Here is a 25,973-nt window from a genome sequence, read left to right as displayed (position 1 = left end):
ATAAATAAAACACAATTTACACTGAGATCTATATAATTCAACTCATTTGAATTAAATAAGAAGCATGTGTTAAATCCCAACTACAAAGAAACTAATATTTCACAAGTTACTTATAAATGATTTTTATTCTTCCGAGGGTATTTAAAGCATGAAGTAAATAGTTTCTTTGTAATTTTGTAACTAAATTTTCAGACAAAATATTTTCTTATCATTGATTTTTATTTCTGATAATATAGTGAAAACGAAAAGTTAATCGAGCAGACATGTAATTAATCCCATTGCAGTAAAGACATTTTCATGGTGACATTATTATGTAACACTGCGGGGCGGAAGGCAAGACGGAAACCACTGTCCTATTCATACCTAAAAAGTAGCAGAGAATGCTGCATCGACAAGAGCGTGACTCTTAAATTAATGATGTGAATTCAATCAAATGATTGATCTTAAAATGGCATCTATGCCCAAATTCATGAGCTTGCTTTAAATTACCTCATACTTCGTACCTATGTTCAATCGCTTCCAGTACACAATTATGATTTTATTTTAGAATTGGTGTTGAATAGGATTACAATGACTTGTTTAAAAGAAAAATATTGGACTAATATTACACATTATGCTGTCAACTCACCGGCCACAGCATAGACTTGGTTCTGCTCACTTTTCCAAGCTGCATGTATTTTTTGCCAAAAAAAAAGGAGGCTCTTGAGCATAACATAATATCTGAAGGCAGTCAAAAGCTTTGTGTTCCGGAATTGTATGTAACATAACAAAACTTACATAGCAAAAAAATCACAGAAATTAGTTATAAATATGTTTCGATTATATATGACTAATAGATAAATTTATATATCTAGGATATTAAAATAGGTAAAATGCTGGTACCTCCAAACGATACGTACCTACATTATTTTTTATTACAAGTCAACTTACAACATACACAGATTAAACAATTACAAGTCATTTTCTATAATTTTTATAATAAAAAAATACATTTAGGGAGATAGAAAATGATAATTATATCCAATTATAAGATTTGAATATAAAAATGTCCATATTTTAAATTGTCAATCTCTATAATATCATACAAAACTATTGAAATCATCATACAAATTAATGTCACAATTACTAAATTAATGTCAACTTCGCACATTATAATAAAATACGTCTATGTGATTACCATATCACACGTAAACCAAATATACATTAAAAATTAATTAATCTTAACTATAAAGTTCGAACAAAACAATTCGTTCGCGTTTTCCTTGCGAACACTAATACCACAATAATAGACAGTGGGCTTTTATCTTTCATACCGACAAGCTGTAACCAAGGCGGCTCAGATGCTAGGTGAAGAAACTCCATTGATTTTAAATAGATCAAAAACAAAGCCCTTCTATAAAATGCTCTTGTACGCAAGGATCGCATGGAGTCCATTTTATTAGTACACTCACAGCATGCTTCAAGCATACGAGAGGTAAACCTAGCTGGGCACCGATTGCAACTGGTGTGGGACGGAGTGTCCATTCTATACGTAGTAATTACGTATTAAGTTGCTGTCCGCCAGGACCGGCACCAGTGTTGTAATGTATGTGATGTGGTAGTACTTTAATAAATAAATACTTAAATAAATGAACATTGGCTTTAGTGACCAGTCCTAGCTGACATAACCTGGCTGTTATTAACGCCGACGCGTTATATAAGAAATATTTTGGAAATTTTAACCATCCCATGGTAACAGGTAATTCGTACATTTTACAAAAGTTAACTTAATAAAAATAAGTGACGTATCACCAGGTACCATGCAATGGGACGCGGGGAAATCCTTAGGAGACTCGACGACCGTCGAGAAAATTTTGATATTAATACCAATTTAGAAGCTCCGCTTGAGTCGTATTACCAATTGTTGTTATAACGTTAGTAGTAATAATCGATGATATGATAACTCAAGATAGTATAGTGAAGTGTGCTAGCGCGCTGCGCGTGGAACGTGCTAGCTTTATATGAACACAGGCAATATGAACTTAAAATTCAAGCGGGCAAGTCAAAATTTGACACATGTATTTGTGGTACGTGAGAGGGGTCAATCTTGGGTGTGGTCTTGTAGTCGCAGATACCGAGCTCCTTTAGTTTCCACTCCCACCCCATCATCTGTACCGCATGTAAAGTCTCTGCCTCCGTGTGCTGACGTCGAAGCATACCCTCCTGCAAGTACATTGTCGTATTCATTAGATATAAGACGATTGATAACTTAAGGAGTAGACATTTTATTTCACATATAAAAGAGGTTGCGCCTTATCCATCTCTACAAACCTTGATTTTCTCCCACTTATCGTCAACTTCTTGCAGCCAAGACTTGATCTGTCTTCCGTTGCATCGGGAGCGCTGCGCGTTGCGTTTCTCTTCTTGTTCTGGCGCTAGCACGTTGTATACTTCATTGTCTCGTAGAACCGTGCACACAGAAAAGGGGAGAGCCTGAATGCAGAACATGAATATTTAATGTACTTTACTGTAGCCTTAAGTACCAAGATTTCCTAAACTTAGAATACAGCTTACTTGATTAGCCACAGCGCGTTCGGCGCGCCCGTGCACTCGTAGAATTTCCTGTTCAACAGCCAGCACAAGTTTCTCTTTCTCCACTAGATGTTGGATCCTCAGGCGAGTTCTGTATAAAATGCCCACATTTAGTAGGTATTTTTTTACGTTTACAACAAATAAATGGCATACATACATAAACATACATCATACATGTTTATGTATGTACAAATAAATGGCAATCCACAAATAAAATAAATTTCTGCCAATAAATTGAGATTATATCTTTTATTCTTCATTGTTTGTCAAAGACAACTGTCTGTCCTTGGTGGGTAATCATTTTCGGCCAATCTACCCACCTCTATTCTGTTTCATCCAAAGCGTAATTTAATTTATTTAGTAATGCCAATGAAGGCTGAATTTTCTTATATCTATAACACGTTCTAAAGCACTAGTAAATCACAGGATAAAACTAGAATAGTCTAATGAACACATTCAACTTTTGATTATGTTTACCTCTCTTTCTCCTGAGCCATGAACTCGGCGACCATCTGCGGCGGCAGGTTGGCGGGCACCTCCACCGGAGGCTCCGGGTTGACGTTGCCCTGCAGGGTGTACGTGCACCGGTTCATCAGGTACTTGTTGAAGTCCTTCGGGGGCTTCGGTTTTACGGGGAACAAACTCTTCTGCCGCGTATCGATCTGACAAATAGTTAACATTACGATAAAAAATCATACTATATTAGTTTCCTTCTGTGTTTCACGCCTAGCAATGATGTATAGAATATCTATACATATTAATTTAGTAAAAAGTTTACCTGTTTTCGTATGTGAATGTACATTTGGTACGGGTTCGAGTGTGTGATGTTGTGCGCGGCTGAACTGGAGTCCGGCGTAGGGTCGCTGTTTTTCAGATCTCGCGAGTGACTATCTCTTGCCGCCTTTATCTTCCTCTTTCTCGGATGTAACTCCACTGACTGGCCAGCACCCGCTACGATACAATTAACCAAAAAAAAAAAAACAATAAATAAAAAAACAAAATTGAAATAAAAGTAGTTTGTTTACAGAACTCTACATAACAATAAATATAATATTATTTTAAACATAATTAACTTATATCAATGTGTATACATTGATCATAGTTATACACAACAATGTTCTTCTGGAATTAAATATTAGGTCTTTGACTATGAAATTGCCATTATGTTTGAAAAAATTTAGACTAATATTTTTCATGTATTTTTTGTATTAACCGAAGTAATCACCCATGCAATCAATGCATCTTTGCCAACGCAGTGGTAGTTTATTGATACCCTTCTTAAAGAAATCAGCTGGATGGGAGGCAACAAATTCTTCAAAGACATTTTGTACTACTTACTGCCTCTCGGGTATTTAATTTTTATCCCGCCAACAAGTTATCTAAATTCTGGAAAAACTACTAGTCTGTAGGCGCAAGGTCGGGTGAGGCGGGCGGATGACGGAGAGCATCCAACCCCAGTTGTTGCAGCTTGGAGACCGTCTGCTGTGCAGTATGAGGTCGCGCGTTGTCGTACAGGAGCAGCGGAAACGAGCGATTGACCAATGCTGGTTGCAGATCTGCTCAGTACACATCTGCTCACCCCGATTGGTAAGAAGCTGTGACGAATCACACCGGCGCTAGACCATTATTAAACTAATAATGACCATTACTTTTCTAGGGGTAAGTTTTCGTTTAGGGTATTGTTTAGGTGCTGAATCAGGATCCAACCAACTTGCCGGCGCTTGCGGTTATCAAACAGAATCCATTTTTCATCGCAGGTAACAATGCGGTTCAAAATTCTTTCATTTGTGTGACTGTTGAGCAGTGTAAGGCACGTCTCGACGCGTACTTCTCACTGGCGATCATTGAGTTCGTGGGGCACCCATTTGTTAAGTTTTTTACCTTGCCAATTTGACGCAAATGGACCAATATTGTTTTGACGCTAACGTCTAAAGCCGCTGCTAATTCAGCCCTAGATTGTGTATCTTCAGCTTCCACAATCGCCTATAATTCGTCATTGTTGACCAAAGTCACAAGGAAACGAGCAAACCAATAACAGGTGGTGCGTTGGTTTGTAGTGATAGCTCCGTAAACGTCGTTGATGTTGCGTGCCGCTTGTGTCGCGTTGCTGCCACGATGGTACTCATATTCCATAATTACTCGAACTTTTAACGTATCCATGACGACGAAAAAGATTGAAATGCGATGAAAATGTAACACTAATCAATAAACAAATGACTACATATGGAAAAATAATTCCATGTTTTTAAAATAAAATTAATTTGAAATTAGAATTCTTAGTCAAACAAAAATGATTTTGATTTGAAATGGTCAGTACTGCAGAACGGCAATTTCATAGGTAAAGAACTATTATTAACATGTGTATCAAACAACTGTCTGTATCAATGAATGTTTCTTACATTCTGATCTTCCTCCTGCACTTGACGACGACGGCGCGTGGTCCCCGTCATGGCCCTAAAACAACAGAACAATCACTAAATTGGATGTACAGCCAATACATACTGTAACACACACATCTACTTCTATAATATGGTCAATTATAAAGATTGATTATATTGCGTTTAATTGTCTAGACGTAATTTTGTCATTCCGTTACACATGTGTAATGTAAATTTTAAGGGATGACTTACGGAGCCCGAAGGTGGAGGGCTCTTGTTGGAATTCAAAGGGTGATTTCCAGAGCCTCGTGTCTCCGCCCCCGTATGAGGGGACGTTCTCTCCTTGTCCTTTTCTTTCTCTCCATCGTTCGTCCTATGCGAACGGAGGACTCTCTGTCCAGCCTTGGGACGGAAAATATTTTTTGAGTTACAATATTTGAATTTATAAGGGAAAAGAAAAACACGCGATGGTACAAATATGTGAACAGCATTTTCAAGTTAATTTAGATAGGCAATCCTTTACCTTGCCGCCTTCCCCAGTTCTTTTGTCATCAGAGTTGCCATCCGAGCTGTCTGAAGTCTGTCCAGTGTCTGTACTTGTGCAGGGCAAAACGTACGGCAGAGTAGACGCGCTACCTCGACCTTTCCCGCTGCCTCTTTGTCCTGAGCCGCCTATTAGTAAATCAAGTATCAAAAACGAGCAGAGAGTAGGTGGGTTATCTTACACCTCACAAAGGCGCGCGAGTGTGCAAGCCCATGAATACGCATCGATGATATCGGGAGATACCTGTCAACACGTACAGACAGACTGTCACCCACTGAAGCCCCCGTGCCTTCGTGAGGTGCAAGATTGATCTATCGTAGCTGAACCCACCATCTCCCTCTTGTTCATTCCTACTGCCCGAACCGCTCGCGCCGCCCGGGATCACAATCTTGAGCGGCGGAACCTTCGGAGCAGTGGACTCAGGAGCTTTCTGTTCATCACCGTCACCATCCGCGTCTTTGCTTTGATTTGGTTTCGGACTTGCTACTGGACTTTTTCTGTCTTGCTTAGATTGCGAGCCTGATGCGCCCTTTGTACTCGATGACTTTCCCTTCATTTGAATAAAGTAGTTAAAAAAGTTATGCAGTTTCACTTACAAATAAACATTTAAAAAACTTTTAAGCAATTTACCTGGTATGTCTGTGCATTCGCTTTGGATCCTGCACCTCCCTTACCCTGCGCCTGCATTCCTTTTCCTGAAGAGCTGCCGGCTCCACCTTTGCCAGTGCTCTGCGATACGCCGCCCTTACCTAATGGTGCTGCGCCAGTCTTACTTGCAGGACCTGGCGGCTTGGTACCGGTTAAAACACTGTATAAAATACGTCATGTACATTAATCTATTGTTTAATATAGGTACATAGTTCAACTCGATAAGTTGTGAAATGCTTACCGCCCAGGTCCACTCCTGGAGACTGGAGCGGGTTTCGCCATCGGTTCTTTCTCTTCATTTTCTTTCCTTTTCTTTCGTTTGGACACATCTTCATCTGCTGCCTCTGCCTCTTGGCCTTCATCTGTGTACGGTTTCTTATTACTGCTAGTGGTTTCGTCTTGAGTTGACGAAACCACGCCACTACTTAGCTGGTTTTCTAAAAAGGAGTAACTTAACAATTAAAACAAATGTGGTGTAAAATAAACCAATGTAATCAAAATTGGGTATCTAACTGCAGCCCTCTAAAAGCAGGAAGCGACAACAGACAGTATCAGGCAACATACATTGTGATAAATAAACTTGATACTAACCATCTCTGTTTTCATTGTTCCCCTTTTCCTGTGCCAATGCATCTTTTCCGTCAAAGTGTTCGCCCTGCGCTAGGCCTTCCATGTTGGAGCGCTTAGTGTTTTCGCTGTGAGCACTTGCATTGCCACCCTTCTTGCCTGAGTCATCCCTCGCGCGACTACCGTGTGAAGCTCTCGCGTTATTATCTGTTGGCCAAAACTACTGTTCCAACTCACTGGGTCACTACCTGTGAAAGCCTTTCCTTCCACTACAAATAATAGTACACTTCAACACAATCATCCTGCAAATAGGTACAAATACTCAATGGTGTTGATATTTAAACAATCATTTTTGAGTCTATTTTAATTTATACCAGTAATTTTCTAATTCACCAAAAGGGAAAGGGACAGGAAATCATTAGCCTACAATTTAAGAAACAAACATGAAATTGAATTTATGACTAAACCACCTGTCCCTTTCCTTTTCAAAAAAATGATAGTATTTAAAATAAACACCATAACACATTAACAATGTATTGTCAACAGATGCTATCATAATGGTTAATATATAATAAGTTTCAGCTATTAGTTTAGATAACTAATGAGTAAGTAATCATACTGACCTTTGAGTTGTTCTCAACTTGATGAAATAATATCAATATATACTACAAAAGGAAATCTGTCTTATAATGTTTGGTATAATGGATTGGCATGCGGGTTTTAATGTTGACATCTGCATGTCTCTAACAATATAAGAGGGTAAAAATTTAACTCAGGTGAAGCAGGTTCGAGTTGCTTGTACTGTTGCAGTTGGTGTACTGTGTGTAGTTGTGTATATGTCAAACATACACACAACAAGACACATAATTTTACACAGTCAATATAATACACATTGAAATAGTGTGCTAGACAAATCTTAATTACTCACATACATATTATCACTTTGTATTTTTTTAAGTAGGTAAGTAAAATGATAAAGCAAAACAAATTATGGGATAGTGAGATGCTGTGATGTTGATATAATTATTCAGTAATCAGAAATAATTAATCATTTATTAAGTATATTTTAGAGGCATTATTTATTTCAATATTTAAAGTTATTTATTGATTTGTTTGTGTAGATAGAATCAATGTAATGAAATGGAAACAAAATTGTCACTAAAGCATGTGTTATAATTATTAAAATTACAAGGCAGATAGTATGAGATAACTGACACCCTAGAGAAGCTGAATTTCTGTAAAGAATGTTGCGTGACTTCTATTGATTTAGGGCGTTAATGTGCGAAATGAGCAGCTGTGCGCACCGTCGCGTCAGCTACGAACAGCCGCCAGGAATGAGCTCAACTCAGCTGTACACTGCACTGTGCACGAATAAATCTGACAAGCTTCCCGCAATGGGCGAATGCAAATACAGAACGCAATTACCTTTTCGATACAACGTTAACAGACGACTTTAGTACAAAAACAAATCACAGCAGAAATATAGTTAAGCAAATTTTCAACGTAATAATTCACTATTCTAATCACGTTGTCACGTCAGACAGGTCATTATTAGCAGTTTATACACGGGTCATAGCACGATCGCATTGTGCGGCGTGCAGTAAAATACGATTTGTAGAGCGAAAATTGTATAACAAGCACACTCCCCTTTATTATGCGAGAGCGCCCTCCTTTGCATTTCACGTCTTCGGACGCTATTTTGAATTTTATTCTTTTGGCCGACAATTTTTACTATAAAATCACTCCTAGGTCGGTCTACAAGACCACCACGAAGTTGGTGACAAAAGCGGCCATCACACAGCACGGCACAGCGGCTCCAGCAACACACGCCCAGAGGCGTGACGTTTCTTTACACGCATGATAATAACGCTACGTAGGATAGAAATAAAGTGATGCATAACACCGTTAAATAAATACAGTTAACAAAGTGACTATGTTATTTAATACAGCGGAGTTTGCACTGCAACAAAAGGTACGTTACACTTTGTACGACGGCGTGTAGCCCGGTTGCTGTGGATAAACATAGGTAACTTGGAAAGGAATGCAATGCAGAGTCATTTTCACGATGTTCAGACGGTAGGCGAATTGCGTTTCTTTTCACTCAACACAACGAGTATGATCACAACAACACCATCAACTTCGAAAATTACCATGACCGTGACGCACATTTTACAGATATTGATCGTATCGTATTTACCTATATAAAACGTAGTAGTAGATAGGAAAGCCATGCATCACGCGATATTTACTAACTTGGAGGTTTTAGTTTTTTGGGCGATTATATCTTTGACGACATGTTTCGAAAATAAATCTTGAAGCAAGAAGCAGTCTCTTTCTTTAAAATTGCTTATAGGCTTTATAAAATGGTTTAGATATTGTAAAGTAATAATGTTATATCAATATTATTATATATATATATTTATGTATCTAAACAGGTTTTAATTAAAAACAATAGTTTTTTTAGTCATAAATAAATGTTGCAGATAAATATAAGTGTTGATTTAATTATTAAGTACCTACCTACCAACATCAGAAGTAAAACAAAGAAATAAAGAAGTTTCATCAAGGATATAGCTGTCATTGAGAACGAATATCACTTAACATTTATCTATAATAACCACATAGTTATAAAATTAGTTTTGACAATTGAGTCATGGCAAAGTGTAGATACTTATGCATAAATACAGATATATCAATATTGAAAGAAACTTACTTATAGGTAATCATATAAGTTGCTTAAAACAATTTACTACAAAATAGGCTTAATGCTTTATAAATTATTATCATAATAAGTTTAACTTTCCACTTTTTATTTTATGTGTTCAAATGCTACACTGATTATTTGGCCTGACAAAGCAGACTATTTGTCCATTTATAATAATAATTGATCAAAAATTGACTGCCACCTCTCCAAGTGTTACTTTGCAAGAATATGCTGCTGGGGTGGTGAACTTGATTAGATCCAAGATCTCTTGTTATTAAACTTTTGAATGCCAGAATGCAGATCTCGACCAGACACAATGTAAAATTTATCGTGTCTGGTATCTCGGCAGATGAGAGGTTACCAAAACCCTGTGCGTTGTGCAGTCTGGTCTACACAGGTATTTATATTTTTACCTTACCACAATCAACAGGTCTGCCTTGATCGACCGCTTGGTCTTCCATGATACACTGTTTCTGAAGTTGGAAATGTTTGTGAAACTATGAAGATGGTGAAGAATGTATACATAATCTGTTTATTATTGTATTATATGCTATAAATACACATGAAGTTACTTATTGCATTATGTTTTCATTGTATTCTGTGACATTGATGACTTTCTGAGATAGTATAATTAACATACCTTTCAATGATTCGAGATATTCCAATATATGTGGAGCTGCATAATCTGAAGGCATTTTTCCTTTTGTATTTTTCACAAATGGTTCTGCTCCATTTTCTACAAGAAACTGCACCATTTGCAGGTTTCCTGATGTAGTGGCATCATGAAGGGGTGTATCGTCATCTAAGCCTTTAGCATTGACATTGGCTCCACCATTCACAAGAACTTCTACAACTTGGTACCACCCATAACTACAAGCTTCATGAAGCGGAGTCCAACCTGAAACATTCGCAAGTTATAAGTTTATGGTATTGTAATACAAACACAATTTAAATAGACAGCAGTACCTACCAGAATGGACTCCACTTCATGATGCTTGTTATTAAGGGCAATATCAACCATTATTACATTATTTGCTACTTAATATGTATTATATTATTAATTATTATTATACTTTGTGAAGAATGTTTGACTAAATATGGAGTGTAAAAGTTCAGATGTTCTAAATATAATCACATTCAATATTTAATGAAAACATATATTATACCAAAGAATTTGAGGTTTTGAACTACGAATTACTCCAAAGAATCATTTGGGCATAGTTGGAACATAATAAATACTCAATATAACCTGTAAAATTAGGAGAGTTCACAAAATCTCAGCAGGGTTCACAGAATACTAGCATCTATCCGTCATTCTAATGATGTTACATTTACAGGGCATAGAGAGTGCCCTATTATGTTGAATTAATTTAATAAATTCACGACATTTAGCAGAACTACTGGCAAGATACATCCATCTGTAAGAATTTAGCTTATAGTGCAAGTACTTGATGATTTACCTGCAAAGTCGGGTACATCCGGATCTTGTCCTTGATCGAGAAGCTTTTTGACTTGATCGTGGTCACCCCTGATGGCTGCTACGTGTAGGGGTGTTTCGCCGCGCTCGTTGCGCTGTTGTCTAGACCGTTTTCTTTCTTCTGCGGGTGTCGGAGCGACTACACACGAAAATGGCGGGAATTTGCATAGGTTCAGATTGTGAACGTTTAAAGGATAATCAAAGTGATGACTTACCTGGGGGGGCGTCCTGGGATGATATTTGCATCACCAGTGCCAACTGCTGCCGCTCCGACATAGGTGCTAGAACTTGGGTCCGCGGCGCTTCCGGCCCGCGACCGGAGCCCCGCGACCGCGACGTCGACGGCATCCTCCGGGCATAACCCCGCCGAACCTACGCATAAAGTAACCACCTTTACACTACATCATACAAAGGACCAGAAAAAATATTGGGAACCACTTTAACGCGCCAACAATAGTTAATAGCAAGATGTTGTACCGCATTTACCTTCTTTCGCGCCCCCAAGGTAAATAAATGTCTTTAGCACAGCAAGAATATCACATAGCACTTGTGAACCAACAAAAATGCACTAGTTTCACAACAAAACATCTTCAATTTCACAAAATTTATAACAAATCAACTCGTTCAGACATTTGCGACGGACAATCAAGACAGACAGACAACGAAAGTACTAACTACTCTGTGGTGTTGGTGTTGGGAAAACTCACGTTAGAGATGAATGGAACGGAATACAAAAATAATAAAAATATTAAAAATTGTCTTTGGAAGTTAGAAAATGTCAGTTTTTTTAATTATTAGGCTATTTTTATGGATGCTAGTATTGTATTTGATTGTATTATTCTCAATATTTTTCGGATATCTTGCTTTTCAGTTCAGAATTTCAGATTTTTTCAGATCCATCGACAATATTTTTATAGTGATTTTGTGGAAAATCTAATCATGAACTACTGAATTGGCTGAAAGTAATTTAGTCTTTTGCCATCAAAATCAAATTCAGAAAGTCTTTGCTTTTCCAATGGAAAATTGAAAAGAATAAAAAAACTTTGAATTGATAGGAAGGGAAATATTTTTCTGTAACACAATTTGGACCGAAAATGTGGCGACCTTCGTTCACAATATTTCGGAAAGTTATTCTGCCATCTTTGAAAGAAGATGTTAGTATATCTAAACTGTTCCATTCGTCTAAAGGCCGGGCGCCAAGGTCGACTGCAAAGATTACACTCATCGGTGCAAGTATCGGCGCCCTGATAGGGGTAGGATATGGAGGTTATACGCATTACAAAATAAATGTAAAGAAAGACTTTTCCGTGGTAGAGAATGAAGAATATGCGTTCTTGAAGGAAGCTCCACATTACATGCCTCATTTTAAGGTAAGTAGTAGTTTTTTTTGGCTCTTTAAAAACAAATACTGCAGTGTTATGGTTATATCATTAATTATTTATCAAATTTTGTTTTACAACTGCCACAGAAATGCAAAGCGAAAGAATCTTGTGAAGTTCGTAATTTTACTTTTCCTAAGTTCAATGCATTGTACAATACACAAAGGATGTTTCACACTATTTATCATACCAACAAAAGTTCTGTCTACCTTGATAGGAATTCTGAGAAACAAATGTACATTCTTATTTCAGATAAGTTCTTGCAATTTTTCATTTTTACTGTTAACTATAAAACTTTCTTGCAAGGTTAGGTTGATGAAATCACGGTCAGGTTGGGTTAAGTTGTGATGATTAAGATTGAATTGAAATTTGTTTGTGCTTGACCACCCAAATCATATTTCTTTTGTCCTATTATTGGAGTTCATAACAATTTGCCCATAAATAGTTTCTTTATGAAAATCACTATTTATAAAGTCACTAATACAATTTTAACACCTCAGACATTTTATTTTATTTTATTTTCTTAGGAAGATTAACAGTCAAATAATAACTATAGATCTAGACGATAGATGTAGTTAAAAAAAAATAATCACACAACCTTCCAAAACTATAGCTTCGCTTATGTTAGGTCAATACTGTAACCATGCATAGTGGAGGTACCTGCTTGCTTAATTAAGGATAAAGAATATTATAATGTAATATAATATTTTCAGTAACAACATAATGATAATTCTACTAAAAGTCAGGTATTATAGTAAGTTAAGTTAGTTAGGTATTATAAAATTATAAATGAACAACAATTATTAGAAAAACACAGAATGATTAATAACAATATTAATCGAACACAGAGTCTGCCCAGGAGTAAGTATGTTATGTATAAAAAAAACCAATGTAATTGCACAGGTGCAAAGTAAAATACAGTTTGTTTTTTTCTAGTAATTAAATGGTAATTATGTATAGAATAAAGTAATTATGTATAAATCATAATTTCTAAACAATATGAAGTACAGCAATGCGAAATTCTATTAAATTATACACATATATTGCATATGCGCTATTTTTTGTCTATACTATATAAATAAATAAATATGTGTTACAATGTGAACTATTAAACTATATACAACTTGTATTTTAGTAACTAAGCAATGTGAAGTTACAAATTCCCATAACCCGTGTTTTGAAGCAATGTAATGTTATTAAACTGTATAACTTATGCATTAGTGAGAAAGTGATGTGAATCTTGTGTTTTAAAACTAAATCAGGATGATTTAAATTAAAATATCTTCAGTATGTAACACAAAATGACTAAATTTTATCTATAAATAATTTCATATTTGATTACCAATGCAATGTGAAAATATAAATTCTATAGTGATTTTATGTGAGTAAAATCAAGAACTTTTAATAAGTACCTATTTATTTATTTATGCTTAGGGAAATTAACAGCAAAATAATACAAATGAACAATATTCTAAAAACCTAGACATCTATTCTAGATGTAATCTTCTTCTTCTTCTAATCCTTTTAACCCCTGTTGGGATGTAGGACTCGAATATCAGATTTCCACTCCTCGCGATCTTTTGCAGCCTCTGTAGCATGCTCCCAAGACATGCTGAGATTTTTAAATTTTCGGTCAACCATGCGTCGCCAGGTCACAGTACTAATCTGCTTTAAATGCAGTAATATGTGAATTCTAAATAATCTTTCAGATTGTGAATGAAGAAGACACAAGCAATTTGAAGCTCGTCCTGTTCCAATATCGGACCTGTCCATTCTGCTGCAAAGTGCGAGCATACCTTGACTCACGTGGCATCAGCTATGAAATAGTTGAAGTGGATGCAGTCCTCAGGCAAGCCATCAAATGGTCAGCCTACAAGAAGGTGCCAATAGTATTGGCTAAAGTCGATGATGGATACCAAGTATGTTGAAAGTAAACATTTGAAAACTACCCTATTAGACTGTTAATGTTTTCTGATTGGCATAATTATAAAATCCTTAGGCCAGGCAATTTTCACTTTAGATACCATATTTTGAGTGTTACATCGGTTTTCTTTTTTTGAAAAAGAAAACTAGTTTGCTTAGACTGGTCTAAATCAATACATGTATACATACAGGACATTTAATAATGTAGTTTCATAGTACTACAAGTTGAATTTAAGCAGTTGTTGTTGCTATCGGCCAGCCAAATTTCAGGTTTGACATATGTACTGGCAAAATCATTGTGGCGTTGTAGTAAGTCATCAGGGGGGTTAAACGCGCCACTTCAAAGCAATTTACCTAAAAAGGCAATATTGTAATTTGAAATTTGCACATATGAAAGTAAATGCGCATTGCAAACAAATGAGATTGCACCCTTATTATGTGCTTAGTGGGTTCTGTACAACTAATTACTTATTATTATTATTAATAGAAGAAAGTTCATCATGTGATGGATATACCTCTGATTACGAGGGGCTTCCATCCCATCATCTCACAAACTCTGATTATGTTAGATTAAATAAAGTTTTTGTAATATTATCATATTTTTCAGCAATTAATGGACAGCACAGCAATTGTATCGGTTCTGGAAACGTATTTACGCGATAAGAACTTACAGTTGCGAGACGTGATTAAGTTCTACCCCGCCACGCGCTTCAAGAATGATGAGGGTAAACTCACTACTGACGTCACTAATAAATACTATATCATGCATAATGCTCCTGTACCTGACGAACGTGAGAGGAAAGAAGAAGCGTAAGCATTATTTTATTTTAAATTGAAAAACAAATACTTTTTATAGTAGTATAATTATTGCCAGCTCCAGAACAAGACTAGACTAAAGGTATTTTTTAGTAAGATAGCTAATAAGCAACAGGCCGCAAGCAGTCTGCAATGCAACCGGCTCGAATTATATCGACGGCTTCAGCCAATAAACGTAGCGCATGCTATCTATGTAGATAGACGTCGTACAGCTATTGGTCCAAGCCTTCAATAAAATTCGTGCCGCGCGCAGCGCGTGTTGCTTGCCGCGAGGGCGGGTAGGTATATCTTGAATGACACGTTTGACATCAGCATCATAAACTTAACATAAACAACTTGTTTCTAGACAAGAGAGAGGTTCGGAAAGAGTAATGACACATCAATACATCAATTTCATTTAAGAAACTTCACCCTGCATCTGCATTTCTTCATGGAGTCAAGAAAACCCATAAATATACTACTGGTATTTGTAGGTTAGATAGATAGATTCAATAATCAACTTTGTGTATATTTTCAGTGAAGAACGCGAGTGGCGACAATGGGCTGACCGAGTACTGGTGCACACCCTATCACCAAACGTGTATCGCACTTTCGACGAAGCTATGGAAACTTTCAAGTGGTTTGAAGAGGCTGGCGGTTGGCGACAATCTTTTCCCAGCTGGGAGTGCGCCCTGATGGTCTACGGCGGAGCCACGGCCATGTGGCTTATTTCCAAAAGATTAAAGTCTAGGTAGGTGGATACTGGGTCAGTCTCAAAGTAGTCTCCTTTTGTTCACTGCTACACATTCGTTTGTAATTCGTAACGTCCGGTTTGTAGTTTGTGCGGAAGAAATCGCTTTAAGCTATAAGGCCGCCAACTGCTAAGTACCTAAGTAAGCTTCTGTAATTATTAATTTTTGGTGCAATTAAGAGTTGTTTGCTTTTGTAGGCACAATATAGACGACGCTCGACAAGCCCTTTACAACGCGGCTGACAAATGGATGTTTGCCGTCAAGAAGAAGGGTACTCGGTTCCTGGGAGGCGACCAGCCGAACCTGGCCGACGTGACCGTGTATGGCGTGCTCAGCAGCATCGAGGGCTGCCGCGCCTTCCAGGACCTGCGCAGCAACAGCGACATCGGCAAGTGGTACGACGACATCAAAACCTCCATCGAAAGGAGACGAGGTCAAGTATTAGCAACCCATGCCTAACTCCTCCGCGAGAATAAGTAACTACGTATAGAATGATTATTTAATTTGCAAGGGCGCACATATTTCCTGAGATTAATTTATTACATTACGAGTTTACTACTGTGTACTGTGTTTAGTGAACTTTGTACTTGTTTTGCCATGTCAAACTATCTATATTTGAGTACTGAGATCGCTATCACGACGGTTGCGATAGTCCTCGCAATGTGATATCTCTATGACGGTGCGCTTAGATATTATTTGAGTGATATGGATGTTAATCTTGCGACTGCTGGAATAATGAGAAGCATTTCTTAGTTTAAATTAAAAAACATTTTTTTTTGTGAAATCGCCGTAGTTCTAGTATATAAAACTATATTTATTCTTGTTATTACTATGAAATTGAACGCTTCTTTGATGTTAGATTGAATACACATAAAAAAAATATAAAAGTCATAATAGTTATTGAGGTTTTATCTTATTTTATGTGATTTTACATTTAATTAAAACACTTTTGTCTTATAATTTTTATTTTGTCTTTTCATTATCTAGTATCAATCGTCGAAAAGAAAACAATAAAGTAGTCAAGAATCAGTAGATTAATGTCATCTTTTCAAGTAATAATTAATGAGTTTACTTACCTAATAACATAACTTACAAATACGTAAATTTTTTACTAGGTTTCAGATCTCACATTTTTCTTTCTAAGATTATTGATTCCTTATCCAATGTGCTTATATAATATTTTGTATTCATTGCGATATTCGTGAAGAAAAAATAAATATAAAAAGTATAAAAAATAAAAATCTATTATGTTGGGTCTATGCCTATGTATCACCCAGTGGTGGTTTTTCTAGGTATCGCAATAAATATCAAGCGTGTCGACCAGCCTCAAGAAGGAACAACTTATGATATCTCCGTAGATAAACTTAATATGTCTTTTGGTCAAAGCACGCTATATTCTTCGCGTCATGTGGGATAAGGTGGGGATAACCATGCAGACTTCCTTGGTGGCCACAAAAGCGATGGTCTGGAATCGCATGGTCAGGGGGTAGACAGGTAAACAGGTGACTCACTGGTTCACGTTTAAAATGAAAAATTAGATAGAGGAGGTCATTGGCTTCTTTGGTTTCGCTGTTTTTATTATTTCTTTAGACTCGACGGTCCACTTCCTAAGTATATGTATGAAGTAAAATAAAATAATTATTAAAAAAAAGATAGCGACAAAATAATGTCTTTTTAAGTAAGGTAGAAATTCCTGAAAAAGGTAAAAAATGGGTCATATCTCTTAAAGCGTAAATAATTGCTGAACATACGGGGATGTTTCAGGTAGTCAGTGAGCCCTACCTAATTTTTCATTTTGAATGTGAACCTCTGGGCCATCCTGTATAATCAAAGGTGGCGTAATTAGTACAGTCTAGTACCTCAACAAACAGTGAAAAAACATAGTAAAGAAAGTGGCCGGACATTCTGACGTCAGATTGTCTGGACAACATTTTTTTCACATACTTTGAGTCAATATATCTTAATTATTTATTAGTAAATATTCACTACCTTTTCAATACCTTAAAATATATTTTATTTCAAACTTTATCGCGTCTCAGGAAAAAGTTACAGATGAATGAAATTATACTATGAACGATCTCCCACTGAGTAACAGTAATAACTAAGTAGTGTTCTTAGGAGGATACTCCTAAGGCCGAGATTTCCAGACAATAGTTAAACAATAGGGTTTGGATTTTAAAAGGACATTCGATCTTACGACTTTATAGGTACCAAATAGTATCAAAAAGGTATTGAACTTTGATAGTCTCAAAACATAAAATATCGTTCTGACGCTAACGTTCCAAAGGCTCCAATCAAATAGAAATTGTTTAGAGAACAAGTGGGGGAGTTTTTGGTGACAAATTATCAGTATGATCAGCAGGCTATCTGCGCGTAAGCGAGGGAAAAGCCGCGGTTGGCGACGTCGGGCGGCGTGGTCGCCGTGGCGCCCTCGTCACCGTTTGTCACCACGTACAGCACGAACGGTTTCGACGCCGCTGTGGAAAAACAAATATTACAGTTGCAGAAGTAGTGAGCAATATATTAAACTCGGTGGCTAAATTGCATTTATGATCGTTTGTATCTAACGGAAGGATATACAATTATAAACACATACATAAACTCACACCCATAATCCCTAACGGGGTGAGCAGAGCTATAAGTATTCAGGAGATAACATGTAGCCACGTTTGATACATTAAGAGATGGGTATAACGAACCGTATGGTGACAGGTGACGAGCCCGTCGTCGCCCCTAGAATGGTCCATCATGTTACAGAATTCAATCTTTCTGTCGGTTTTTACGATATGCCCGGGACGAACAGCTGAACGCGTTTTACGAATATAATTTCTCTTCGGCGTCCCAATCTAGCATAGAAGTTGGAAGGCCCGGACTCCACCAGAGCGGAGTTATACTAAGCCGTGTATTAATTTTAAGTTATAAATTGAATTTCGTTATTGACTAGTGATGTCAGCGCCACGAAGGAAGTCCCACGGCCACCAAGCTAGTTTCGCAGTATATGCATAGAATTATTGTGACTTGTCAATTAGTTCCAATAAAATCCTAAGGACTTCTTTCATGGCGTGTACATTACGTGAACAATAAAGTTCTTTCGGTTATTTAAAAACCGTCTCTACGTTCAGCACGTGTTCGCATTGATGATGAAAGAAAGCGCAGTCCTAAACCAAGACAATCATTGGTTTAGGCCTGTGCTGGATTCGAACCTGTGTCCTCAAAGTGAAAGGCAAGCGTTCTACCAACTGGGCGACCACGGCTCCACCTTCTCGTTTACTTACAAGTGACGGTGACAAATCCTAGGCCACAGAAGCGGTCGGTGCCGACGGCGAGGCCGGTGGCGGCCAGGGTCGGGTTGGGGATCACGACGAAGTCGGTCACACAGTTGCCGTCGTTGGCCGCGCCCACCGCTGTGCCCAGCACTGTATTGTCAGCCCCCTCCACGTCGCCCGTCACCGTGAACGAGTATATGTCGTTAGCGGTCTAAAGAAAACATTCAACAAATACTTTAATTCGAATGAGGGAGTTTCCAGGCTACGTCCCTAAAAAAAATATAGTTTTTAATTTAAAGGATTATTTTTTGTATTTATAGCACTCACCCGTGCCTAGGGAAACTCACAAGGGAAAAATTAAATCGATAAAATTCTGTCTCGCACACCCGTGCGAACCCGTGAGAATTTCGCATGCGAACCCACCCGGTCCATGCGAAATTCTTCGATCTACGTAAAATCATTTAGCCTATGCAAGAATTAATTTACTTTTAAAATTAGAGTATTTCTTCCATACTATAAATAGTACTAATCCAGTCCGAATTGGATGTGGATTGAAGATTTATACTTTCCATATAGAAACAAAGAAAGAAACATTTATTATTTTCGGACACCACAGACACAGACAGACAGGTAACATTACATTCAACACAGGACAGAAACCACACGGAAATCAATACACAGAAAAAAAAGAAAAAAAAAGCAAAACAAAATTAAAACCAAGATCAAATGTTAATGATTACAAAAAAAAAAGAAAAACCAAAATCATAAAAATAATAATAAAAAAGTAAGTATCCTAAATGCAACGCACTGAAGGCCTGATGCGGTGGCGTCCGGAATAAAAGGACCTCGCTCAGCATAAGTCGCGGCGTGAGCCACGACGCTGGTATTCTGCATATAGCGGTGTAATAAACTTTTCCCTAAACTGCTGCTGGCGTTTGATGACCTAATGGGAGTCAAACTCCTATTCAACAATTTGTAACTCACCTGTGAGTACTGTATGGCACAGTATCCAGCTTCCATGCGAATGCATATGCCGTAGTTCAAGTTGGCAATCTGGCGGGTGCCAGTAACCAGAGAGGCACTCAGGGCCGTGTTGGCTGCGGTCCCGTAGTTGAAGCTCCTGATCGTGCCTGTGAGCCCTGTGTAGTACTGTAGACAACCGTTGGGCGCTGAATGAAACAAGGGTTCAATTACATATAAGTTCAAATGTTAAGTCTTAGACCTTCTGACGAATGTTGTCGGAAGATAATGTTCTTTAAATTGCCACTCCGTATTGAGCCAAACTCAATAAGCCATTGTACTGATCGGTTAAGAGTCTTATAGCAGAATTAGATTGGTACATACATAAACACACGCCAGTGATCCCTAAAGTGGTGGGCACTCGAGCAGAGAAACATGTAATCAGAAGATGCCTTGCAGCCACTTGTACCGTAGAGTGGACAATCAGCGTATCGCCTTTGGTGGTACATTATGTTGAAAGGAACATGATTATGGTATCATGTCACAAGTAATACGCTAACCTATTCCGGGACAGTCGCAGCCGAGCTGAGTGAGCTTGATGTTCCACCGCCTGGAGAAGGTGGTGGCGAGGGTAGCGGTGACAGTGATGGTAATAGCGGTGTTTCCGTCGAAGTCCACGAAGATGGTCTGTCCAGTGTTGTCGCCGCAGATGGTAGGCACCACTGTGTTGCCCCCTGTTACTGTCACCGAGTCCGTGGTGCACACGCCGTCGCCGTCCGGTTGGGCTAGCACCATGTCCAGGAAATCAATTCGGAGCTGAAAATGAACATATGTTTAGTGATCCTTGTGGTGAAATAGACTAGGTGGTTGATCTTCTTCTTCTAGAAAAGGTGGTTGATGATAGAGAACTTTACCGCGCATGTGTCTTGGAGGACAAATACCTAAATAATGTGTCGGTGGGGGCTTAGAATATTTAGAAGTTATTCTAGTCTGATCTTGTGTGGGAATGTAAAGTTACGAACCAAACGGAAGACCGATCTTCAACCAACAAGTCTTGTTTAACCGGCGCGGTTTTATACAAAATATACTGCTCGAAACTCGGAATCTTTGTGTGCTTTGTTTGGTGGTTGCTAACCTGGCAGATCTGGCTGTTGCAGCGGTTGACGATGATGCTGCACGCCTGGCCGCCGGAGTACGCGGCCGGGTACCCGGGGCTCGTGAAGTACGTGTTGTTCACGTTCGTTGTCGCGCCGCAGGACCGCTGGACTGTTATGTATTGTCTTCATCATCAATAAGCACTCACAAGTTACAATATTAAACAATTACAGGATGTTGGCCGTAGGTACAGTGAAATAAGGTTAATTTAATTCTGGAGTCTTTTCATTGTAGATTTACGAACACAAATTTGGTACAGCTTAGGTGACTCGTACGCCTATAATATTATTGCGCAACATTGCCGTTTGCGCAATAATATTGTTGTCTAGGGGACGTGTTGAAGGGGCAACCCTGACAACCCAACAATGACTGAATTTTAGTTATATCCTTCTGGGGTCCAGATTTCCAGATATAATATTTAAAAAATGGTTTTTGGATTTTAAAAATTTGGGCCTTAAGACCTTAAATTATTGAGCAATATTTTTAATTCTCTGCTTGGTTAGCATAATAATCTCATGAAGACATCCCTCAATTTTTCAATGCGAAAAATAGCCAAATCGGTCCAGTTGTTCAAGCACATTACGCTTACCAACACACAGCATTTAAGTAATATTTACTAGCGTCTCAACCCGGCTTCCAACCAACCCGGTTGATGAGGGGAGGCCTGTGCCCAGCAGTGGGACGTATATAGGCAGTTTATGTCAACCCGGCTTCGCCCCACTATTTTTTTTTATATAAGGTCTTAATTTTTACCCTGTTTTAGTCATAATATAAAGAGTATAAAAAGTATATGCCTATTCATTCAATGGTTTGCACGACTATAGATAAAGTATCACCGAATGAAGTATGTAGATAATTATAAGTAGCGAATGATGACTAAATTTATATTTAAATCTATAAACAATATATTCAAATTCAAATGATTACATTGTGTGATCAGATGCGATATAATGTATAGTAGCGTAGTGGCTAGTTCTGTTTCATTCACTTTTGGCATACGTCAACGGAATCTCATAACAACGTGGTTTGCATTGCGCGGCATCTCGGTCGGGGCAACCAGGTGTGTGATGCAGTCTGCTCGTGTTGTAGTTATTGTACACAATCATGACGGGTAAATCGGCACCGGCGCCAGATACATCGGAGAAGCAACTCGAAGCCGAAGTTCCGCTATTGACACACCCACAAACAAGGTAAGATTTTTTCAGTATAGTTAAATATGTCGCAACTTGTGCTAGCGTAATTAATGATTAACTTTTGGCTTAATTAATATGTTCACGCGGCTGTATAATAATTTATGTAAATATTTTTATCAACAACACATGTGCCAATATTCACTACTGATAAAAACGAATGCGTTAACGACTGAGCTATAGATGTAAATAAAGACAAATTAAGTAGACGAACTAAAAACCTAATACAAGTTTTTGCCGAACAAAACTTTGACAGACACAAATAAATATATCCGTCTTTGTCATTTATATTAAGAATTGTATAAGACCATCGCATTCGACCTTGTTATTCTTATTAGCCGACATGCAGCATGGCGAACAGACGCGGGTGATTAGAAACACAGTGTTTTGAGAAGCGCGGTTATTTAAATCGCGCGGACGCGGCGATCAGAGGTTCGCCTTAACATTTACTTATAGTTTGCGATCCGGAATTTTTTTAATCATAGCAATGTTTTTTTTTATCAAAGTTCCGCCTATCTTTTACCTATCCATTTAAAATTCTAAACCGCTGAATACGTAAATAGATTGAAATCGAAACCTAAGCACCAGATTTAGCGGCCCATACACACTATAATATTGCGCAAGATTGTCGAATGCGCAGTTGTGTCGGGTCGTCTTCAGGGTTGCACAATGATTAATTATTCTGAAACGAATGGAGTTGAATTTTAGTGATGAATGTTTTTTTAGTTCACTGCTAGGAGTCATTGAGGTGGGATGTCAAATCTTAAATCGTGTTAAATCTTTTAAAATCCTTTCGTGAATCGAAACCGGTAACATTTTTAACAATTGTGTGTTACACTCGTTTCTTTCTCGAACATCGTCGTCAGACATGTTGCTCAAATAGAACCATTGATGCGAATGTCTTGACTACCTAATATTATTGAATGTTTGGGCGTCCTACTTTTATAATGTTGGACTAGAGTACCAAGACATTTCAGAATATGAGTCTAAAATAAATTCTCTCTCTCTTTATTTAAGAGCTGCGCTCTTGTCGGTCGCCATTACTCCACAGATAGGGCGAGTAGAACGGTGGTTGCCCCAATCGCCTTCCGTTCCGCAGTACACCGACCAATTTCTCAATCGGTGATGTTCTAGCTAGAGCCCTACCAGAATCCATTTCCTCGGCCTCCAACCAGTACTGATACCGCTGCTGCCCGGCATCAGGGTTGCGCTTTTGAAGTAGCGGCGCCTACTCGCTACTTCACAAGATCATCATAGAACCTAAGTAGCATTTTATAGGTTAGCCCGTCCCAATGAGCTACCCACTACGTTCTGCTAATCCTGTCGCTGTTTGGTCGGGGATTGCTTATTTTTATATTCGCAGCTAACCACCATATCTGATGGCCGTTCCACTATCCGCCACCTGTGGACCCCGTAGATGGCCTATAGCTCAGCCTACTACAACAAAACAAAACACTAAAATAAATTACATAGGTAAATAAAAAACAAGTGATACAAACCAACGCAGCAGCGGCCGCGGCGGGAAGCACAGGTCGCCGTGATCGTCCCGTTGAGGTTGTTACATTCGCGGCGCGCGAGGCACGTGCCTGACATGGAGCTCGTGCTATTACACTCAGTGTTCGCAAACCGAACTATACTCACGAACGGGAACACTGTAACAACATTCAACATTACATGAATAGTAACATAGTTATCAGCGATAACTGAGTATCTCTCCGATAGCACGGCTTGTTATTGTTTCATTTTGCAATAAAGTTATTCAAGCTTGAATTAGGTATAGGTAGGTATTAGGTATAGTATAGGTATTTAGATCTATTTAGAGAAATAAATATACAAACGGTCGCAAGTCTATATTTATGAAAACATTATGTATGTACTTAAAAATGTAGGTATCTCTCCTTCCGAGAAACTGTGAAAGGCATACTTACAAGGAATAAAAATAAAATTGCTATTCAAAATTCTAGATTAAGTAAATTAAATTCATCTTTTTTGGGGTTATGTATACGTTTTTACAATAAAATACCAAATAATATTTTAAACTTGTCAGAAAATAAATTTAAAGCTCACGTGAAGCTTACTGTATGTAAAAAAGCTATTATAAGATTAATGATTACCTAAATGATAAAATATCTGGTAAGTATTGAATGTGTTCCTCTAGTTATTAAATAACTTGTAATGTACCCTCATTGATTTAAAAGATGTGTTGCTGTTGCAGTTTCTTGTCATTTCTTCTCCTCAGCCATAACACCTTGCGAAATGACGTAATTTCAAAAATGTTACATTGACCTTCAACAAGTTTATCCATGATAATTACGTTGAATAAATGATTCTGATTCTGGTATTCACACACATTTTTCTCTCCGGGGTAAGCAGAGACTAGAATTACATTTGCTTCGATCCTGACATATTTTTCTTGCTTCCACATTCATCAATCGTTTCAAGTAGCTTCAACACGTACGCCGGTTCAGAGTAGATCGTACTAAACCTTACCCATAAGTGTGTATTTATTCAAATCCGAGTATTCATTCGTGTTGTCTTTATATTCAGGTACTTTCATTTTTTAATCTCTGTTCCAAATTCTGCTATAGTTAATAAGAAAATTACCTATGATAAGTGATGGATTTCCCCTTACATCGGCTGATATTAATTCGGTAAATACGCGTGCTTCCTTAAACGATGTTGGTTAGTGAGGTGAAGGAAGCAGTTACATAGTACATAGGCTATGTGGACATAACGGATGAGTGGGAAATTAATTTCCTATCAACATGCTGAGATTTTATCACTATCAACTATACATCAACAATACAGGCAGGCAGGTAATCTTCTTCTATCGTGTGGACTGTGAGGTGGATTACCAACCCCCTCAACCCTGGTGTCAGGGTTATACCTGACATGACTCATGTAACGACTACGTACTTACATCAGTAAGAAATAACCGGGACCAACGCCTTAACGTACCTTCCGAAGCACTGATCATCTTACTTTTTGGACAATCAGGTGATGCCTGTAATGTCCTAACCAAACTAGGGATCACAAAGTGATTTTTGTGATTTGTCCCCACCGGGATTCGAACCCGGGACCTCCGCATCGTAAGCACAACGAAACCGGTTGACCACTGGACCACAGAGGCCGTAAGAAACTAATCCCGTTTATTTTATCTGCATTAATGCTATTTTAATTTTCAATAACAGACACTTCGAACATGAATTAAACAAATCTTCCTAAAAGTCATCAATCAAACAAAACTCATATTTATTTAGGTATCAGGAACATGTAAAGATACCTGGTATGGTGGTAGGTGACTGGCCCTAATTTTCTATAGAGATTACACAAGGGACGTTACTTTCGCATAGTTGAAGTATTAACATCAATGTACATTAGTACAGATACAAAATCGCCACAGCATCTTACGGTCTAAAGTACTTACATAATTTCCCTTTCCTTCCGCCATGGTCTTCCAGGTCCTCGTGATCGAAGTCCTCCTCATAGACAGACAGCGCGACCGTAGTCACCAAGGCAGCGGCCAGTATCAACCAAGTTGCTTTACTTCTTTCCATATTCCAAACTCAAATATGAACTTTTTAAATAAAATTCCTTTACTTTTTTATAAATGGGTCATGCTGAGAATTATTTGGAAGGTTTTACTTTTAAATATGATAGCCAA

The 25,973-nt window shown here is 38.0% G+C and overlaps 3 protein-coding genes across 6 annotated transcripts; 1 reads left to right on the top strand and 2 right to left on the bottom strand.

The window, feature by feature from the left end:
- Positions 1-15: 15 nt before the first annotated feature.
- On the bottom strand, positions 16-11,554 carry LOC126380048 (ankyrin repeat domain-containing protein 11). Of its 4 annotated transcripts, none has more exons than XM_050029167.1 (16): positions 11,376-11,554; positions 11,105-11,261; positions 10,873-11,028; positions 10,053-10,310; positions 6,733-6,915; positions 6,383-6,578; positions 6,124-6,301; positions 5,824-6,043; positions 5,473-5,621; positions 5,202-5,351; positions 4,971-5,025; positions 3,350-3,522; positions 3,049-3,233; positions 2,554-2,662; positions 2,311-2,472; positions 16-2,202 (listed from the first exon to the last, which is right to left on the bottom strand). In XM_050029167.1, the coding sequence occupies exons 2-16, from the start codon at positions 11,235-11,237 to the stop codon at positions 2,029-2,031; spliced, it is 2,481 nt and encodes an 826-aa protein (XP_049885124.1). In that variant the 5' UTR covers positions 11,238-11,261; positions 11,376-11,554; the 3' UTR covers positions 16-2,028. The 4 variants fall into 4 exon arrangements, with proteins under 4 accessions (XP_049885124.1, XP_049885123.1, XP_049885125.1 ...); XM_050029166.1 differs by having other exon boundaries at positions 5,824-6,047; positions 6,125-6,301; XM_050029168.1 differs by having other exon boundaries at positions 5,473-5,612; positions 5,824-6,047; positions 6,125-6,301.
- A 329-nt stretch (positions 11,555-11,883) lies between these two features.
- On the top strand, positions 11,884-16,700 carry LOC126379996 (prostaglandin E synthase 2). The gene is made up of 5 exons (XM_050029054.1): positions 11,884-12,259; positions 13,978-14,187; positions 14,799-15,001; positions 15,525-15,737; positions 15,936-16,700. Exons 1-5 carry the CDS (start codon positions 11,984-11,986, stop codon positions 16,195-16,197), a joined length of 1,164 nt encoding a protein of 387 aa, XP_049885011.1. The 5' UTR covers positions 11,884-11,983; the 3' UTR covers positions 16,198-16,700.
- Positions 16,701-16,705: 5 nt separating this feature from the next.
- On the bottom strand, positions 16,706-25,866 carry LOC126380270 (uncharacterized). The gene is made up of 7 exons (XM_050029550.1): positions 25,737-25,866; positions 23,809-23,961; positions 21,100-21,230; positions 20,525-20,780; positions 19,989-20,173; positions 19,014-19,215; positions 16,706-18,215 (listed from the first exon to the last, which is right to left on the bottom strand). Exons 1-7 carry the CDS (start codon positions 25,864-25,866, stop codon positions 18,094-18,096), a joined length of 1,179 nt encoding a protein of 392 aa, XP_049885507.1. The 3' UTR covers positions 16,706-18,093.
- Between the last annotated feature and the right edge of the window lie 107 nt (positions 25,867-25,973).

This window comes from Pectinophora gossypiella, chromosome Z (assembly GCF_024362695.1).
Source record: "Pectinophora gossypiella chromosome Z, ilPecGoss1.1, whole genome shotgun sequence".
Lineage (NCBI taxonomy): Eukaryota > Metazoa > Arthropoda > Insecta > Lepidoptera > Gelechiidae > Pectinophora > Pectinophora gossypiella.
Note: the sequence above shows the minus strand (reverse complement) of the source record. Positions and strands in the feature narration are given on the sequence as shown.